The sequence below is a fragment of the Pan troglodytes genome, chromosome 1 (assembly GCF_028858775.2).
Source record: "Pan troglodytes isolate AG18354 chromosome 1, NHGRI_mPanTro3-v2.0_pri, whole genome shotgun sequence".
Taxonomy (NCBI): domain Eukaryota; kingdom Metazoa; phylum Chordata; class Mammalia; order Primates; family Hominidae; genus Pan; species Pan troglodytes.
The window spans coordinates 191,184,757-191,199,978 of record NC_072398.2 but is presented as its reverse complement, the minus strand read 5'-3'; the positions used below and the strand labels follow the sequence as shown (position 1 = coordinate 191,199,978).

The 15,222-nt window shown below is 54.4% G+C and overlaps 1 protein-coding gene and 1 long non-coding RNA gene across 2 annotated transcripts in view; one reads left to right on the top strand and one right to left on the bottom strand.

Moving 5' to 3' along the window:
- BMP8B (bone morphogenetic protein 8b) overlaps positions 1 to 15,222 on the bottom strand; it is a 32,001-nt gene that overhangs the window by 14,314 nt on the left and 2,465 nt on the right. Inside the window, exons 2-3 of the mRNA XM_016959777.4 lie at positions 3,401 to 3,590; positions 2,859 to 3,007 (exon numbers count right to left, since the gene is read on the bottom strand). Of these exons, the coding sequence (XP_016815266.2) occupies positions 2,859 to 3,007; positions 3,401 to 3,590 (339 nt within the window). The remainder of the gene's footprint in view (positions 1 to 2,858; positions 3,008 to 3,400; positions 3,591 to 15,222) is intronic.
- On the top strand, positions 2,209 to 5,422 carry LOC134807216 (uncharacterized). The gene is made up of 2 exons (XR_010147067.1): positions 2,209 to 2,515; positions 2,628 to 5,422. It is a non-coding gene; the product is annotated as an uncharacterized LOC134807216 (long non-coding RNA).

The following is a 15,222-nucleotide window of genomic DNA, read 5'->3' as shown; positions in this document are numbered from 1 at the left end:
GCCCCCGAGTCAGTCCTCCGTGTCCAGCGCACAGGCCCGGGCGCAGGACAGAGCTGAGGTCAGGCTCCGCGAGAAGGGCACAGGCTAGGTCCCCTCCTGCCCCAGTGGAGCCTCAGACACAAACTCCAACCACCCCGCCCAAGCTTCCCCCCAGCTTCCCCAGCTCATTAAAGACACCAAGTGTCCAATGAGCAGGCGCCGCTGGGTGACACCGACGCTCATGAACACCTTCACTGGGCATCACTCTGTGCCAAGCACCCTCCTTTAATCCTGTGACAACCCGGAGAGTGAGTGCCTGCCCCACTACAGCCCCCCAGAGCTCAGGTTCACCCCTCACTGCGACAGTGGGGACACTATCCCTCACCTCCATCAGGAAGGGTCCCTGCTCTGAAGAGGCCCCCAGTCTTGTCCTCTGCATCCCCCCGCCCTCTCCACCTCCCCCACTCCAGCTCCCTGCTCCAACTTGTGCGGAATTTTGCAGTTTTCTTCCCTCTGCACAGAATCACTGCATCACCACAGCAGCGTGCAGGCGGCTCCTCACCTGGAAAGGACCTGCCTTGTCCTGGGTTCTCTCCAGCCCCAGCCCATGTCTCTGCTCCCCTTCCCCAGCAAAGGTTCTGGAAAGAGCTGTCTCCTGCCTCCACTGCCTGTCTCCCTCCACCTCCTCAGTCAGACCCACACTCCACGGATATTTGGGTCATCAACAACCTCTGTGATGGCAAAACCCTTGGTCACTTCTCTGTTCTTGCCTTCAGTGCCCACAGCAGTACACAAATGACAAACCCTTGCTTCTGGAAACACTTTACTCTGGCGTCTGGGTCACCTCATCCTCCAGGTGTCCTGCTCCCTCCCTGGCTGGTCTCTGTGGGCTCTCTGTGGCCCCTCCTTGTGAGGTCTCTGGATGTTGGAGGTCCCAGGGCTCTGGGCCAGGCCCTCTTTCTTCTCCATCACTACCCTCCCTCCCTAGATGACCTGGTCCCATCCCATGCTTTAAATCCACTTACATGCCAGCACCTCCCTCGCCTGGGTCTTCACGCTCACCGGTCCCTGTAATGGCATTTCCATGAGGACCAGTGATCTCAGTAACATCCCAGGGGGGTCAGTAATATTCCAGCCAAAAGAGAACCCTTGGCCACCCACCTCAAACCTGCCCTTCATCTATCTTTTCCCCCAAAAGAAAAATCTATTGAAAAAAATCCACTGGCTCCAACCACACATCATTCAGGCTTCCTCCTGTTCCCTCACCTCCTCGCCAGCTATAAGCATGTCCTGACACTGAAATCGACTCATCTTTCTCCATCTCCACTGCTACCAACAAGTCGCTCACAGCGCCCACCTGGACCACTGTGGGGCCCCCACACGTCTCTCTGACTTCACTCTTGTCCATCTCAGTCTGCTCTCTCCACTGAAGTCAGGGGGTTCTTTATTTTATGCATATATTAAGTTTTAATTTTACAACAGTTGATAGTTACATAAAACTTTGTAAAGATAGTACAGAGGCTAAGGTGGGAGGATCGCTCGTGCCCAGGAGTTGGAGGTTACCGTCAGCTGTGATTGTGCCACTGCACTCCAGCCTGAGCAACAGAGCCAAACCCTGTCTCAAAGAAAAAAAACTACACAAGGAGTTCCCATACACCTGGACCCAGTTTCCTCTGGGAAATGCTAATATTTTACACTAGTAGGGTACCTTTCTCATAACTAATGAACCAATACTGATACCTTATTAATAAGTAAACACCATGATCGATCTGGATTTCATAACTTCTCCCTAATGCCCTGTTGCTGGTCCAGGACTCAACCCAGGACCCCACATGCACTGAGCTGGTCTTCTTAGGTGCCTCTGGGCTCCTCCAATTTCCCAACCTTCCCTTTTTTTGATGAGCTTGGCGGTTTTGAGAAGCGCTTGTCAGGTATTCTGCGGAAAGCCCTTCTCTTTGGGTTTGTTTGACGGTTTTCTTGTGGCTGGACTGGGGTTTCGGGTTCACAGAGGGGGCCCTCTGAGGCTCAGTGGCCTTCTCCTTCCCTTACACCCAGGGCACATGCTAGCGCCGTGCCGGTCACTGCAGTGAGCCTTCCTCACCTGGCTGAGGCGCTGCGTGTCAGGTCCCCCACGCCCTGTCCACACCGTACTTTCGGGAAGCAAGTCATTGGGTGCAGCCCACGGAAGGGGTGGGGAGCTCTGCTCCACCCCGAGAGGGGGGCATCTCAGAGGGTTCTCTTTTAAAACCTGAATCAGATCCTGTCGTCCTCCACTGCTAGTAAATAAAATAAATGATGCTAAGAACCCCAGCACCTGGCCCTGGTTTACCCTGACTCAGAATGGCCCCTGGGACCCCCGCCCTCACCGCTGCTCCATGGCGCCCCCTTGCCGGGCCTCAAACACACCCATCTCGTGCCCACTTTGGCCTCTGTATTCCTACTGTCTGGCATAAAAGAGGCTCTCCCCAGTGTCACCTGTGGAATGAACAAGGGCGTGAATCCCCATCCTGCGGAAGAGAAGACGGGGTCTGGAAAGGTAAGTCCCAGCCAAGGTCACTGAGGCAGGGCACTGCCAAGCTGGGTTTCAAACCCAGCCTCCTGGCCTCAGTGCCTGAGGGTACAGCCACTTCCCCTCCTTCCCTTCCCAGGACAGAAACTCCCAAGGTGGAGGCTGCTCCGTGGGAAGAGCCGCCTGCTTCCTGGGAAGCAGAGGGAGAGGAGGGAGCACCCCCACTAGGCCAGACCTTGTGCCCTGGACCTCAGTGACCCCTGCAGCGGGCACAGCTGGTGAGGCCGGGCACCCAGGGCCACAGGAAGCCACTACCGCTGCCTGTGCTGGCACAGAGAAGCCCCAGGGGCTGCAGAGCCCCCAGCCTCACCATCCTCAGTCTCCACATAGAGGCGGAGTCCCAGGTCCTTGTGATGCTTCAGCAACCAGCAGTCACTGGCTGCTGTGACATCCAGCACCAGCCAGCCCTCGTCTCCATCTCGGAGCGTCTGAAGATCCAAAAAGAACAAGTCAGACTCCCTGTGGACATGAAAGAACAATTAACCGGCGGCCGGCACAGCTGCCTCCGTGTCTCCAGGGCCCACTGGGGGCTGTCACCGGAGCGTCTCCCACCTAACTTCTGGCTGTGCCCCTTCTGAGCCTCATCTCATTGCCTCAGCCCACAGAGGTGTACACATGGGGAAACTGAGGCCCAGTGACCTGTCCAAGTCCCCAGAGCCAGGATGGCAGGGCAGGGACTTGAAGTCAGGATTGTCACTGGGGCTCTTCCCACAGTGCAGGGGCCTCGGGCCAAGCATCCTTCCCATCTTTGAGGCTCTCTTTCAGCCCACCACGACTCCCTGCTGGGCTGCCTTGACCATGAGACTGTGAGGTGGGGGGTTAGGTGGGGCACCGGGGCCAAGGGGAAGGCACCTGTTGGACTGCTCCTGGACCACCTGGAACATGCTGACGTGGAGGGTCCTGTTGAGCAGGTGGATGCTGGGCACCTTGTAAATCCGGAACTCCGCAGCTGTGACCACCTCCCCAGCCGGGATCTGGGTCAGGTCAAAGCGGAACTCCTTCCAATGGGGCTCCTGGTGGCCCAGGGCACGGTCTCGCTCCACTAGAAGACAAAGCAGCGCTGGGCTGGCACTCAGAATGGCTCGGGCTCTGGAGGGGGCAGAGCTGGTGTGAGCCACCGCCCCCAGCCACCCACCACTCAAGGTGGAGGGGACCCAGGGATGCCTGGGTGGGGCCGGCTTCATTTAGTGCAAACGTCTGTTCCAGGCTTGGTCCCGGGGTGTAGACAGGGCCAAGAGGCCCTGCAGCCAGGCTCACCCTGAGCCCCGCAGCTGGCTGGTGCTCAGCAGGCCCCAGGCTCCAAACCCTGAACTCGCGTTGCGCCCCCTTCTCGGCCCGGGTGGTCCTGGGACTCAGAGATGAGACAGAGGAGGGAGCCTCCTCTGGGAACTTCCAGGCTAAAGGGAAGATGGACATTGGACCCAAGGCAGAAAAGGGCCCCGGCCCTGCAGGGAAACCTGGTAGACAGGGACATAACCGACATAACTGACGGCATCTCAGGGGACACAAGGCATCCAGAGCCTGCCCACTGCCTGGATGGGAGGTGCGGCAGGGGAGGGCTCAGGGCTGACGGCTGAGCTGGGCTGAGGCATGAGTGCGAATCTGCCATGGTGTCAGGGAGACGGGCCCTGCAGGGGCCGGCCAGCCAAGGCAGAGGGCCAGAGCAGAGGGGTCTGAGGGCAGGGCAGGGAAAGCAAGCACCAGGAAACAGCAGAGGGCAGGAGACCCACGTTTCCTTTCTGGAACAAGGTGGAAGAGGAAGGAGGGAAATGTGGAAAGGAACAAGAAAAACCAGGGCAGGAGTGACAACTCCCGGAGAGGCCAGTCAGGTGCCGGGGAAGTCGGAGGGTCTCACTGGGTGATGGGATCTGAGCAGGTGGCATCTGAACTGGCTTTGAAGGGTGGGATGGGTCTTGGTAGGTGGAGAAGGTGGCAGGGAGGGTGCTCTAGGGAGAGGGGACCTCGCATGCACAGGGTGGAGGCGCCCACAGGTCAGCGATGTTGGGGACGGCACATGAGCTCTGCTGCGGCCTGCCTGCTGAGGGTGCGAATCCCGGGCCAGGAGCCTGGGCTGCGCCTCTGGCCAGTGGGAAGCACAGGGGACGGGGGCAGCAGGGAGGCGGTGTGGTTGGAGGGGAATTAGAAGACACAGTGGAGGCAAGGGTAGAGGCCAGGCTGGAAGTGAGATGGGCAGCAGGGCCCCGTGGCAGGGACTGGCCTGCCAATCAAACAAAGGCTGCAGTTGCGGAATAAAGCCCACATTTCCCCAGGTGTCCGAAAATACCCAGGACGCTATATTTAGGGCAGTCTCACTTTAGCCTCCCATCCGTTTCAAACTCTAGAAATCTGTGTTTCCGGAAAGCAGGGGTGGGAGCCGCCCAGTGCCTTCCCCAAAACCCAGCACTGAGATTTCAATGATATGTTTGTGAGTCTTTTTAAAAATTCTCTGTGGTTACTGGGCTCAGTGACCACGGTCAGGTTTGTAAAAGCACCAGGCTGTGCGGGCCGAGGCGGATGTGGGGAGCACTTCCTGTCCTCGTGGTGGGGACCTGGTCCGGCCATGGGTAGGCGAACAGCTGTGCGGGGCAGGGGACGGGGCCAGACATGTGTGGGCAGGAGGAGGTGGCCGCTCATCCCAGCCCAGGGTGGAGAAGGAAAGAACGTGCCTTGTCCCACAGCACCCAAGGGTGTCTTTTGAAGTCTTACTTTTTGGTCAGAAATAATACTTTGAATTAAGTTTTTCTAAATAAATGTATTCTTTCACTCATCTAATAAATTCATCATGTTTAATTTAGAAATAAATTTATTCAGTTCTTACTGTATGTACAATACTGTTCTGGGCAATACAACAATAAACAAGATACTTTTTCCACACACAGGGAGTTTACGGTCCAACGGAAGACAAAAAATGCAAACAAAAAGCAACTAAAATATGGGATGTCATTTCTATTGTTCTACTGTAAATGCTATGAAGGAAACAGAAAAGGTTATGGGCTCAAGAGTAATAGGTGCTTTTCATAGGGTGCTCCGTATGGCCTTTGAGAAGGAAAAAGATTAAGATCAGACATGAACATTCTCTCAGGCGTTGCTGATAGGAATGCTGTGTAGAGGAGGAATTTAGCAATACCTAGCAAAATTACATTTGACACAAGAATTCCAAAGATGTATTGGCAAAAATATGAAAAGACATATGCAGAGAGCAATTCGTTGGTCACAGGAAACAGACCAAGCTATACCTGTTTCCACAAGCACCTCTAAATGTTTATTTTCTACAAAATCATAAAAGCTGCCCCAAATGGTCTCACGCTGAACCAGCTTCTGTCTGGGGAAGCAGCAAATGAATTTGCTTTCTAAACCACCTTAATGTGGCTCCTGGGAAAATAAACAATCATGAATCACCAATCTGTGCTGATGGAACCCTCAGCCTCCTCCTCCAGCCTTGGATAAAGCAAACTTCGGAAGCAACCCCACGCTTCCAGGAAAGGCCCTGTGGGCAGGAGTTGGCCTCTGCTGGCCACATCTGGGGCCCTGTGCCTGCCACTCCAGGCTAGGCTTCCAGATGCCAAACTCTGCGACCCTCAGCCCAACATCAACAAGGGCTCTGGCTATTTTTGTGCTCTGGGCAATTTAGTCTCACCCAGACAACCTAAATCTGTCTTATTTCTGATCAAAAAGTGGGACTTCAAAAGACACCCTCATCCTCCAGCTCAGAGCAGAATCTTGTGGCCTGTGACCTGTCCCATCTCCCCTCAGACCCTCCCCGGCCCCGAAGGGCCCACAGGAAGAGTGTCCCAGGGCCCTCCCTGTGCTGGCCCTGCCATCTGTCCCTTGGGCCTCTTGTGCCTTCTGCCTGCAGATGCCTCCCGCAGAGTCCCTCCTGGAAGCTCCTCTCCCCGGGTGGCCCCGTCCCTCTCAGTCCGACTGAGAAGGCTCCCAGTCCTCAGACCCCAGGCAGGTCAGGCTTTCAGCCTCTCCCGGCCCCCATGCCAGGGCTTGCTGTCTCTGGTTCAGCTGTTCCTCTGGACAGAGAGCCCTTGGAGGGCCGGGACGGAGCCACGTGGGTGGACATGGGAGGCTCGCATGTCAGCTCATCGGCCGCTGTGTTCCGGGGCCCCAGAGCGGGGGTGCCCCGGCCCCTTCTTCCCAAGGGCCTCTTGTCCCCAGGACAGCGGCTCAGTGTCCGGCACTCAGAGCCCTTTGGGCTGGGTATCACTGCCAGTCTGGGTGTGGCTACCATGTCCCCATGTGACTCCATCAGAAGCCACCGACATTCCCGTTGCTGTGGACCTGCCTCCTCTCCCGGCCTGGCCCCTGAGGGTGGACAGCGGCTCCCCCAGAGCCCCAGGTGCATGGGCTGGGCCTGCCTGGCTGGTCCCACAGGCAGCAAAGGCGGTGGGGCAGGGGCACTTCAGACCCAAAAGAAGGCTTGGGCCCCATAGCCTCTGCAGGCCAAGGGAGGGCGGGACTCATGACCTGTTGGTTCTGCGTCCTGAAGGGGCTTCTCCCACCCAGAAATCTCAGCACCGCCTCGAGGCGGGCCCAGGGCTCCATGCTGAGGTATTTCCAGCCGGGTCTCATCACTGGCTTGCTTCAAGGGCTGCTTCCATAAATGGTGCTGCTCTCATAATTACCGGTCCAGGCCTCAGACAGTTCTGGACCCCAAATTAAAAGGGAACACCCACACATGCCTCCACATCAAGCCCGCCAAGGCCAAGAATAGATCCCAGGAGATGTGAGCAAGAAAGACGCAATTCCTCCAGTGAAATCCCGGGAAAGAATGAACTGTGGGAATTTTCCAGAAAGAAGTGGTCATGGTGACACATCCTCTGTTGCCTGTGGGATAGAGGTTCCGGGAGGAGGGGGGCTGGGTGCACCTCCCCACCCTGTGCCTCAGCCCGGAAGAGCCCCCATCAGCAGGCAGGGGGTGGGCACATTCTTTGGTCAGACCTGGAAAGGCCTTCAGGCAACCCTGCAGAGATGGGGAAACTGAGGCCAAGGAGGGGCAGAGGGTTTCCAGGGTTAGATTACAGGCCTGTGTCAGAATAGAGGCCTGTGATGTGGATGTTCACACTTGGGGCCAGTGTGAAATGAGTGGCCCTGGAGTTCAGTGGGACATATTGGGATGGGGGTCACCCGTCAACAAGGCCCTCCTATCAACAGACACCTGAGAATGCCCGTGAAGCCACCTTCCTCCAGGCAGGGCCCTGTGGGGACTTGGGGTTCCAGAGGAGGGCCCAGGGAGCTATGGCACCCATTGTCGGCCCGCACACAGACAGGGAGGGCCGGCCCCACTCTGTCCCACCTGACCAGACCCAGGCTCCTCCCTGCTCTTGGCACTCCCTGCCTCCTGCTGGGTTCCTCTTTTCCTCAATTTCCTGCCACTCAGGGGCTGGGTGCACCATGGGGGGTGCCAGGAAGAGTCACACTTGGTCCCTATTCTCAGGTTGTTCAGGGGTTGCTGGGGAGGAGGAGAAAGAGGGGCTAGGTGAGCCCCTGCATCACATAGACAGAAAGCGACTGGAATCCTAAGAGAAGTGCACACAATGCAGGACAGGTGCTTCAGTGACGGTCGCAGTCACATACAGGGCTTTGGAAGAAGGAGGCAGAGAAAACTTTCCTTGAAAACATATTCAACAGGGGTGGAAGAACTGAGGAAGAGAACTGGAGAGTCACCCAGGGAAAGGCTGAGAGGCGGGAGATGCTGTGCCAGGTCACACTTTTTAAGCACTGACCTGTGTCAGGCACCATGCTGGGCACACGTGGTACGTCCTTTCTGTTCATGCTAACCTGACTGTGTTAGTTGTCTGTGGCTGTGTAACTCATTATGCAAATGTAGCAGTTTAAAACAACAAACACACATTGTTCTTAGGGCTAATAATCCAGGAACTTAGCTGGGTAGGTCTGGATCAGGGTCTCTCATGAGGTCACAGTCAAGCTGTCAGCTAGGGCTGCAGTCTCTGAAGACTTAGCTGGGGCTGACGGATCCACTTCCACGCTCTGTCTTTAGCTGCTCACCATGTGGCCCTCTCCATAGGGCTGCTCACCTCATGGCCTCCCCCAGAACGAGGCATCCGAGAGATGGAAGCCATGGTCTTTTATAGACTAATCCTGGCAGGGACCTATCACCACTAGTGTCATATTCTATTGGTCACACAGACCAGCACTGGCACAGTGTTGGAGGGGACACAGAACTCTGTGCATCTCAGGAAGTGGGACCATCGAGGGCCATGGTGAAGGCGGCACCATGACAACCCTGTGGGGGACATTATTCATCCCAGGTTATAGATGAGAGCACTAAAGATCCCAGAAGTTAACTGATTTGCACAAGGCCACAACTGGAAGCATCCAAGGTGGGATTTGGGTCGAAGTCTGTCTGGACTCCAAAGTCTACATTCACTTCTCCTAATCCACGACCTCTCCAAGCTGCAGGTATGTCAAGGGAACACCAAGCGGTGCAGTTGACTAGAACGCTGAACTCTGAATGCCAGGCTGGGGAAACGTGAATTCCATTCTGGCTTGAAGGGACACACAGAAGCTCCTGAGCAGGAAAAGCCATGATGGGATTTTCACTTCAGGAACTGGCATTTCAAAAACATGCAAGAGGCCAGGCGCAGTGGCTCACGCCTGTCATCTCAGCACTTTGGGAGGCCAATGTGGGTGGATGGCTTGAGCCCAGGAGCTGAAGACCAGCCTGGGCAACATCATGAGACCTCGTCTCTATAAAAAAATGTTTAAAAATTATCTGGGCATGGTGGTAGGCACCTGTACTTCCCAGCTACTTGGGAGGCTGAGGTGGGAGGATCACTTGAGTCTGGGAGGTTGAGGCTGCAGCAAGCTGTGATCGCGCCACTGCACTCCAGCCTGGGTGACACAGCGAGACCCCATCTCCAGCCGGGAGCCATGCCTCCTCTCCTTTGGCCTTGTTTGTCTCCCAGAAAACCAGAGAAGGATCTTGTCGGTCTTCTGAACTGTTGAACCCTCACACCCATGTTTGCCAGGTGGGTGAATGGACATTTCTCCCATTTGGGGATCATTTATATTGAGTTGTCTTTGGGCTTCTCTTTCTCAGTAAATGAGCAGACTTTGGGTTGGGCTGGGGCTATACTTTTATTAGCCCCCAAGATAAACAGGAAGAGGAACAGCACACAGTAGGTTTGCAGCAGTGCTTGCTAAGGAGTGTTCATAGACTGCTCTTAAAGCCCTGAATGAGTCAACTTTCTCCACACCCAGGTCTTGCAGCCATCAACTTCCCCAGAACCCTGATGTGTGCAGGGTCCAGGACTGTTCAGAAGGAACGGCTGCTACTCAAGATAGAGCCAGCAGTTAAAGGAAATCACCAACTTTTGCTTCTGGTCTTGCCACTAACCAGCTGGCCTTGGGCTAAAAACAAATAAAGCTGACATTTATTGAGCACTGACCAGCCACTCTTTTCATAATTTTACACAGATTAACTCATTTAATACTCCTAATCATCTAATGAGGTAGCTCTCCCATTTTACAGCTGAGGAAACTGAGGCTCAGAGCATTAAATAAATTAGACCATAATCGTGTAAATTGTATCTTAGGTTAGGCTCTCTGGGCAACAGACACTGGGTCAGAAAGCTTACTGGGAAAACTGGAAAGTTTACTGCTTTTTGTAGTGAATGAAGGGAGCAAGTTTTGGATGCACCCACAACAAAGGCCTCAGACAACTGAGACCACACCGGGAGCTCTGGGGGCTGGTGGCCCTTTAGAGCTGTCTCACTTTAAGGCAAGGGGGCTGGGCACTGGTACTGCCATAGACCAGCTGTTGGATGGTGGGTGTCCCCAGGGATGGTGCCTAACCTTGGGCAGTTCTTTAGGCCCAGTCAATCAATACCTAGAGAAGGGTAGGGCGTGGTGGCTCTCGCCTGTAATCCCAGCACTTTGGGAGGCTGAGGCAGGTGGATCACCTGAGGTCAGGAGTTCAAGACCAGCCTGACTAACATGATGAAACCCCATCTCTACTAAAAATACAAAATTAGCCGTGCGTGGTGGCGGGTGCCTGTAATCCCAGCTACTTGGGAGGGTGAGACAGAAGAATTGCTTGAACCCAAGGAGGTTGCAGTGAGCCAAGATCGCACCATTGCACTCCAGCATGGGTGACAAGAGCGAAACTCCATCTCAAAAAAAAAAAAACAAAAACAACCTAGAGAAGGACTCCCCTGTGAGCTGTCAGCAGCCGGCACTCCAGGCAGCTGGGTCACGAGCGACTCAATGCTGAAGAGAAGCTCTGGGAAGCCCCCCCACAGCATCCACTACAAGGATGCCTAGGTGGAATGAGGATCTCACCCAGGCAGCCTGGTCAGATTCTGGAGCTATGCTTTTTACTACTCTGCTCTAGGTCCCTAAGTAAATGACTGGGGGATGGGGCATAATCCGCAGGCCCTTCCCTCATAATACTCACAGCCACTTATTGAGCAGTGCCAGACACTCGCTAAATTTTGTTTTTGTTTTTGTTTTTTTTGAGATGGCATTTCATGCTCCTGTTGCTCAGGCTGGAATGCAATGGCGCGATCTCGGCTCACTGCAACCTCCACCTCTTGGATTCAAGCAATTCTCCTGCCTCAGCCTCCCAAGTAGCTGGGATTACAGGCTCCCGCCACCACACCTGGCTAATTTTTGTATTTTTAGTAGAGACGGGGTTTCACCATGTTGTCCAGGCTTGTCTTTAACTCCTGACCTCAGGTGATCTGCCCCCGCTTGGCCTCCCAAAGTGCTGGGATTACAGACGTGAGCCTCCGTGCCTGGCCAGACACTTGCTAAGTTTTTATGTGCCTTAACCTATTTAATCATTGTATTATGATACAGGCATTATTATTATTATTTAGACAGAGTCTTGCTCTGTCTCCCAGGCAACCTCCATCTCCCAGGTTCCAGCAATTCTCTCGCCTCAGCTGCCTGAGTAGTTAGGACTACAGTCCCGTGCCACCATGCCTGGCTAATTTTTTTTGCATTTTTAGTAGAGACAAGGTTTCACCATGTTGGCCAGGCTGGTCTTGAACTCCTGACCTCAAGTGATCCGCCCACCACAGCCTCCCAAAGTGCTGGGATTACAGGCGCACACCACCACACCTGGCCGGATACAGGCATTATTATCCCAGTTTTAAAGATGAGGAAACTGAGATGCCGAGACTTTAAATGATCTGTTCAACAGCTCATAGCTCTTAAGCAGTAGACCCAGAATTGAAAGCCAGTGAGCCCCACTCCAGGGTCACTAACCACCACTCTGCTGCCCCACTTCCAGGGCCTACCCTCCTACAGCTGTGATCTACCTTTCATATCTGCTCCTGTGGGTCTGTGCATCCAGGACCCGGGGCCAGTCACTTACACTCTTTGAGACTCAGCTTCCTCCTCTGTGAATGAGGGCAGTCATAATCATTTACTCCAGGGGTGAGAAAACACTGCGGAAATGGGTAGGACCAGTCACTAGGGATCGAAAGGGTGCACCGTTCTGGTGGCCAGACAGAACTTTGGGGAAAAGGGACCCACCTGCAATTATTGCAAGGACAAATACCTTTGGGCATACAGTCACCCTAATAGTTGACTTTTAAGATGGATAAAAGATTTATTGTTAAATGAAAAACAACAAAGTTGCAAAACAGTGAGCATTAACGTATGCAGTTTAAAAAAAGAACGAAAAGAAAACGCTGGGCACAGTGGTTCATGCCTGTAATCCCAGCACTTTGGGAGGCTGAGGCAGGAGGATCAGTTGAGGCCAGGAGTTTGAGACCAGCCTGGGCAATATAATGAGATCCCGCCTCTACAAAAGATTTAAAGCAATTAGTTGGACATGGTAGTGCACACCTGTAGTTCTAGCCATTCAGGAGGCTGAGGTGAGAACATTGCTTGAGGCCAGGAGTTTGCAGTTGCAGTGAGCTATGACCATGCCACTGCATTCCAGTCTGGGTGAAAGAGCAAGACCCTGTCTCTGAAAATAAAAACATATTTTTTAAGCAGTAGTCTCAGTTTACATCACACGTTCCCATTCAACACAGTCCATTTCAGCAGCACACACTGCATTTAACGGTGGGCCAGGCCCTGGGCTGTGTGGAGAGGCAGCTGCTATTTTGGAGAAGAGCAGAGGATGTGGAGGCAGGGGAACAACCTGCTGTGTGGCCTTAGGAAAGCCACCTATCTGCTCTGAGCCTCTCTCTCCTCTCTTTCAAACACAGATGTGATGGCAATTGTGAGATACCAATGAAGGAAGAGATGCAGAGGTTCTGGGCACGTGGGCATCGCTGGGTATCATCTCACACAAGCCCACAACAGCCTCATAAGATGAGTATCTCCATTTTACAGAGGAGGAAACTGAGGCTTGGGGAGGTTGACTGGAAAGCCCAGATCACACTGAGATCAGGTGTTGGCGTCAGGATGCAAATTCCTTGTGTGTGGGTCTCAGGTCAGAAACCCCCAATCTAGCCCTGTCTGTCCTGCCATTGTTCAGCCCCTCCTGTTTCCAGATGGGGTGTTGCTGTCTAGCACACCCGACAATTACCTTTAGGGCTCATGTATGTATTATGTGTCTCTCGCACTAGAAAGTCATCTCCCTGAGGGCAGGGACTTTACTTTTCTCATTGTTATATCCCCAGCAACTAGAACTCTGCCTGGTCCGTGGTAGGTGCTACAGAACTATTTGCTGAATGAATGAATGGGAAAATGAAAGAGGTCCCTAGTAAAGAACCAAAGGAAGTGGCCCTGGGGCCCACGGAGATGGTGCCACCCTTCCAGGTCACACGGCTGGCAAGGGCAGAGCAGGACCCGGGCCAAGTCCTGAATTCCCACTCAGTCCTGCTTCTCCCAAATCCAGACGGCTCTGTTCATCAACACCCCTGTCCATGGCCACCAGAGACCACAGGAGCAAATCTGTCTGGTTCAGGAAGGGATCAGGACAAAAATGAAGCTGCTGCATTCTGATCCTGGCTGGACTTCTGCCTGCTAGTCCTGCTTATGCCTCAGTTTCTCAATCTGGAACATGGGCACCTGCCTCTCTGCTGAGATGGGTGGAGAAGGATTCAGAAGGAGCGTGCAGAGGTGGTCCTTCCTGCCATCCTTCCTCCCTCAGGAGGGGCCGGGCTGCCCTGAGGCACTGGGGCGAAGGCATGGCGGTGTTGTGAGAAGGTGCCTCTGCCACAGAGCCACAGGGTCAGGGCTGGGAGGCACCTTGCTTTTCTGATGCCATCACCGTAGAATGGACGAGAAAGCAGAGGCCCAGGGAAGGGAAGGGCCATGGCTCAGGACATGCAGGAGTTAATGGTGGGCCCAGGCAGCACAAGAACCTAGGTCCTGCCTCCCAGCTCAGGGCTCTCCCCTCCCTGAGCACAGAGAGACCAGGGACAGAATCCAACCGCTCCATCACTGTCCTGCCCAAGAGAGCCCAGGTCTACAGGCTGATATGGATGACAGGCCAGGCAGGGCCCCAGCTCTGACCCCAGCCCTGGCCTCCCAGTGCAGGCTCTGAACATCAGGACGCAGGCTTGGCTTCCTAAAGCGCCTGCTCTGCACGGAGACCTGAGCCATGGTGGGAGGCCTATGAAAGCCCCGCCCCCTGGGTCCCACAGGCTGCCATCAAGAGTTGGGCCCTACGGGCACCAGACCTGGCTATTCAGGAGTCAGATGAAGCTGATAGGAGAGGTGGAGCCGGCAGGAGCAGGTGTGGGAGCCTGCGTGTGGGCGGTGACACCACAGCGACCCTGCTATTAGATCCCGTGGTGGCCTCTGCCCACATGCCTGTAATCTCAGCTACTCGGAAGGCTGAGGCAGGAGAAGGGCCACCAACCTCCAGGGGCCTCCAAACATGGAGAGCATCCTGGTATGTGTCTAATCCATGCCCCCTCACCGCCCCACCCAGCCTCAGTAATTACCAGTTAAAGCTACTCTAACTGAGAGAGTTCTACTAGTGCAGTTAGCACAGCAGAATAAAGAAGGCCTTTCTGACAGCTGGCTGCGCCCACCCACAGCCTGGGCTTCCACTAACAATGATCTGCTTGTTAATCTCGCAGCGCTGGAGGCCCCGAGTCTTCATGAAATGCACAAAGCTGGTGTGGGAAGAAGCTGGGATTTGAAATCCACAGCCGTGGATGTCACCCCGGATGTGCTGTGTGGCCCTGGGCTGGCTATTTAACCTCTCTGAGCCCATGAAACAGGGCTGGCAAAACAGTCTCACGTGAGTTAAATGAGGAATTGTAAGGCTGTGAAAGTTCACATGCTACTTTTCATTCTAAAAACAGGTACAAACACTTTTTGGTTGGCTTTTAGAATCCATTTCTAGGTTTTACATGTGTATAAGACATGTGGAGATGTTCCTGTCACCTCCGAACTAGGCCACAGCTGGGAGGGCCTGGGGCCAACAGTGCCCAGGTCCAGGTTCACCCTCTGAGGGGAGCAGCACAGGCTTTCTACTCCTGCCCCTCTACCAATCACACAACAACCCTGAGGACAGATCACCAGGCACCTCATTTTACAAGGAGCAACGAAGGCTGAGAGGGTGAGGAACTTTCCTAAGGTCACACAGCAGGGGTAGGCCCTGCCCAATTAAATAGCAATAGCCCCACCAGGCTGTGCATGCCTTGACCCAGGGGATGCCAGGGGAGGTCGGATGTGGGCTGGGTGGTGACTCATTCTGATGGGCGGCTCCCTGGGGACATTCTTGGACG